This window comes from Mastomys coucha, unplaced genomic scaffold, assembly GCF_008632895.1.
Source record: "Mastomys coucha isolate ucsf_1 unplaced genomic scaffold, UCSF_Mcou_1 pScaffold3, whole genome shotgun sequence".
Classification (NCBI taxonomy): Eukaryota; Metazoa; Chordata; class Mammalia; order Rodentia; family Muridae; genus Mastomys; species Mastomys coucha.
In genome coordinates, this window is record NW_022196909.1 from 42907688 (window position 1) to 42912546 (window position 4859).

At 51.5% G+C, this 4859-nt stretch overlaps 1 protein-coding gene across 1 annotated transcript in view; it reads right to left on the bottom strand.

The window, feature by feature from the left end:
- Gatd3a (glutamine amidotransferase like class 1 domain containing 3A) overlaps positions 1 to 4859 on the bottom strand; it is an 11565-nt gene that overhangs the window by 1855 nt on the left and 4851 nt on the right. The window contains exon 5 of the mRNA XM_031347476.1: positions 1208 to 1300. Within this exon, the coding sequence (XP_031203336.1) occupies positions 1208 to 1300 (93 nt within the window). The remainder of the gene's footprint in view (positions 1 to 1207; positions 1301 to 4859) is intronic.

Here is a 4859-nt window from a genome sequence, read left to right on the forward strand (position 1 = left end):
CTGAGGGGGAGGACTGAGTGTGTGAGCACAGCACACACTGAGGGGGAGGACTGAGTGTGTGAGCACAGTACACACTGAGGGGGAGGACTGAGTGTGTGAGCACAGTGCACACCGAGAGGGAGGATTGAGTGTGCGAGCACAGCACACACTGAGAGGGAGGACTGAGTGTGTGAGCACAGCACACACTGAGGGGGAGGACTGAGTGTGTGAGCACAGTGCACACCGAGAGGGAGGACCGAGTGTGCGAGCACAGCACACACTGAGAGGGAGGACTGAGTGTGTGAGCACAGCACACACTGAGGGGGAGGACTGAGTGTGTGAGCACAGCACACACTGAGGGGGAGGACTAAGTGTGTGAGCACAGCAAACACTGAGGGGGAGGACTGAGTGCGAGCACACCACACACTGAGAGGGAGGACTGAGTGTGAGCACAGGACGCTCACTGAGATGGGGGAGGCTGAGGAGGTTTGCCTCACGCTTATGGCACTGGGCAGTCAGGCATCAGGACTTGAGCAGCTCTGAGCAGAGATAGCTGTGGAGAAGCTGAGGGGCCTGGGAAGACAAACTCTACACTGCCACCTGGCTGGCCACCATTTAGAGCAGTGGTTCTCAACCTGTGGGTCACGAGTCCTTGGGAATGTTTGTTGAACAACCCTTTCACAGAAGTTCCTAACAGCAGCAAAATTAGTTATGTGGTAGCAGTGACATGATTTTAAGGCTGGAGGTCACCACAACATGAAGGACCGTATTAAAGGGTCGCAGCATTAGGAAGGGTGAGAACCATGGCTCTAGCGTGTCCAGGTACAAGTAAGTCATGCAGAGTGCAGGAAATAGCCCGGCACCACCCGACCTGTGCCACGACCCTTAGAAGTGAGCCGCTCTGCTTGGGCATAGTCCCAGCACACAGGACGTGGGTAGATCTCTGTGAGTTCAAGGAAAACCCCACAAAAGTGAGCTGCCCTGACACATGGGAGACGGCAGCTGTGCCCAGTGTTCCAGCTCAGAGCCACTGGCTGGCCTCCCGTGTCCCATGGCTGCCCCACCTGTGGGCCACCCCCCCCCCCACAGCAGCCACCACACACATTCCCAAGCCGCCAGTCTTCACAGGCTGCCGTTGGTCTTACGCCGCCACACTGAGAACCGGCAGAGTCCGTCAGGGACTCCCACCAGATTCGTGACACCCTCTTGAAGCTGGCGCATCACCTACCCAATGGGTTTCTTGGCCCCGTGGAACTCCTTCAGGACCCGCTCTACTTCCTTGTTAATCTTGCAGTCCTTCCCGTCCACAGCAAACGTACTCCTGCCACGAGAGTAGAGGCTACCCTCATTCAGTGTCCCCACTGCACGCCCAGAGGAGCTGCCCACGGTGTGGCCACAGGCCAGGTGGACAGCCTGCTATCACGCTGAATGCATAATGGCTCATCTAGCTTCTCGTTTGCCAGCCAGCCGGCAGGGTGGAAGGCAAGAGGAGGGTGGTCAGTCTGTGACTGCACTCTGCCTTCAGAGTCCAGGGGCAGCAAAACAAAACAAAACCTTAAAAAGAGGGTTCTGAGCCGGGCGGTGGGGTGGTGGTGGTGCACGCCTTTAATCCCAGCACTTGGGAGGCAGAGGCAGGCGGATTTCTGAGTTCGAGGCCAGCCTGGTCTACAGAGTGAGTTCCAGCACAGCCAGGGCTACACAGAGAAACCCTGTCTCAAAAAGCCAAAAAAAAAAAAAAAAAAAAAAAAAAAAAAAAAAAAAAAAAAAAAAAAAGAGGGTTCTGGAAAGAGAACCACAGTTAGCCTGACAGTAAACAGTAGCAGCCATTACCACACGGAGCGTCTGCCTTGTCTCCCTTTTCTTCCTGGGAGTGAGAAGGCCAAGGGCAGCTGAGGAGGTGGGACATTCCCTATCCTTAGAGAATGCAACCTGGCAGAGCCCAGGGCCTTTCTGTTGGAATGCAGCTTCCAGGCCCTCCTGTGCTATGGCCTGAAGGCCCAGCACTGAGGGACCAGATTCACCATCAGGTGTTGACTTGTCAGCCAGACTTGACAAATCCTTTCACCCTTTAATCAATGCCACACTACCTCCAGTAGGATCTGTGTGACAAGACTGAGGCGACTGAGCTCAAAAGGGGGAGGCCTTTTGGAACCGGTTGTGGAACTCTTCACCAGAGAAAAAATATTGAGCCGTAGTTCTCATGGCAATCTATCTGTTTTGTTTTCTCTTATTCCTTTTCTTGTTTACATGTTCCTGGTAGCCTAGGTCAAGATCTTAAGTGAGAATAATGGGTAAGAAATTGGCCCTTGAGATGGGGTCACTAACATGACCTTTTCCCCAGGAAAACCAACGCTTTACTTTTTAAATCATTTACAAAGTTATTTTGACAGATAAAAACTTTCCCAACAATAAAATTTCATATAGCTACATGTGTGTCATCAGAGGTGGGTTTTGGTATATGGTAAAGAAAGGCTTAATTAGAAAGAATTAAAATAGTTTAAATTTATGTATTGAAGACGTATAAAGAATCGGGCATTAGATGTTAAATAGTAATTGACCATATGGGGCTGGAGAGTTGGCTCAGTGGTTAAGAGCATTGACCATAAAGATTTATTAACCTGCTCCCGGAAGTATGCCACTAGCCTTGGACGACTGCCCCACTGAATACGTGCTTTTAGAATTGTTATATTTTGATGACTTGTATTAATAATGATGTTACCTGTTCTGTTTGTGATTCACTGAATGCTTAGTTTCAGAGTTGTAATGCCTGGAGGACTTTTGGGATTCACTGCTCCACATGATTTTTGTCGTATTTGTGATTGCTTCACTGGATACAGTTTCTAAGACTTGTAATGTTTGTTTTTTTAATGTATAAAATCCCCTGCTTGAGAGCTGTAAAATACACTCAGAATCAAACCGCCTCTGTGTTTGTTTCTGTTTGTTACCACTGAATCCTTGTCCACCTAGCTTAGGACCCTCATTTGAGGGTCCCCCATACCAGACAGGAGCGGTCTGTGGCAAATCAATCTCTCTCTGTCTCTGTCTCTCTCTCTGATACTGTTAAAAGCAAGCAAGAAGCAAGGCTACAGGTCACCTGAGCCACCAGAGTGGCAAGAAGCATGACTCATAGTACCCTGGAGCCATGTGGAGTCTATGCCACTGCCGCAGACTCACAAGCCAGCGGGGAACCACAGATCAGGCAAAGCAAGAGTGCAATGCTGGCAGCGATGAACACATGTGGGGCTTCTCTAGAAGACACACAACGCCAGCCGCAGTGCCTGAACAACTGCCTTCCCACTGGAAGTCTGACACTACTCGTCACCCGACACCGCACACATGGAACCTGTCACCTGCCAGGTCCCAGGCTCAAGCCAGCCACCCACGACCTCATCCCTGCTACACTCAGTCACCCTTCACTGCATGTGTCCACTAAGGCTTAGCCACTGGTTGCCACATGCGCTGCTGCCTTCAGTGACAGCGGCCACCACCAACTAGCACAATGGTCTCATGGGTTCAACAGCAGCCCGTGAATGAGGACCTGCCATTCTTCTGTAAAGGTCAGAAAGAATGAAGATGGCTGCTTCCCCACTGGGTCTAGTGGGCTCAGACACAGGTACCAAGGCTCACAGACCCCTTAACTGCCAGGGACACTCAACACCAAGAATCACTCACACTCCTGAGCCCAGCACCTAGGTGAACAAGGCAGCCGTGCAGACAGATGTGGCTTCCACCAGGCAGGAGTTGACAAGCAGGAGCGATGAGCACAGCTTAGCGTCCCAATGGAAGGGGGGATCCAGCAACACCATGCCCAGGGCAGGGAGCGGGTGGATGCTACCAAAGGGGCTGGCGGTGTGTAGAATCTGAGAAGAGACATTTTGATGGCCATGCAATGCAGTCAGAGGGTTCAGATCAAGAAAGGCGGGACTGGTGATACTTCAGAGCATGAAGCCCTGTATCCGTCCCTTCTGGGAGCAGGGCACTGGGTGAAATGCCTTAGGGATACTACAGCACCTGCTCAAGGCTCTCCCTGGCAGCCAGCTGGGCGAGCACCTCTCAGGCAGGGCCCTGCTAAGGGTAGCACGTAGACTTCTGTGAATGCTCAAGAAAGAACCAACAGTAGCTGTGAAAAAGACCCTCGGATATATCTGCGACATTCCCCAGGGACAGCTCAACAGCAAAGCACAAAGGGCTTTCTTCCTCTTTCCTGTTGCCGTGCAGTTATGAAGCGGAGACACTGTGATCAGAGTGACTGGGACAAGAAGGCATTTTTATGGTTTGAGGGGGTTAGTCCATGGCTGTGGGACAGTGTGGGGCAGTGGGCTGTTCTGACAGCCTGGGTCCAGCAGAGCTGCCACCTCAGAACCCCGGAGACCCACTGAGCAGAGTAAAATTGTTCACAAGGGACGGTAGGCATTCAGTGATAGCTCCTGAGACCAATGGTTCAGATTTCAGCCCAGACCCCTCACAGCTGCCCCTGCAGGAGATGTGTGCTCTGTCAGGCAGACACTGCCTCAATCTCCCAGCATTCTAGCTGGACCTTATACCCAGTCATCTGACCACAAGCCAGGCTTGCCACGCCCTATACAATAAAAGGGGCGGTTTGCCCCCTCCTCTCTCTCTCTTAGTCTTACCTTTTCTTGCTCTTTGTTCCTCTCTCTTACTCTCCCTCTCTTGCTCTCTCTCCTCTCTGCTCTTTGTTCTCTTCTCTTGCCTTCCTCCTCTCCTTTCCTTCCCTTTACTTAACCAGCATATTTTCTCCTTCCTACAATAAAATAACTCACTTATACATTGCCTCCTTTTTAACTAAGGTGCCATGCAGCAACAGGTTGACACTGGGGTGAGAGAGAGAGAGAGAGAGAGAGAGAGAGAGAGAGAGAGAG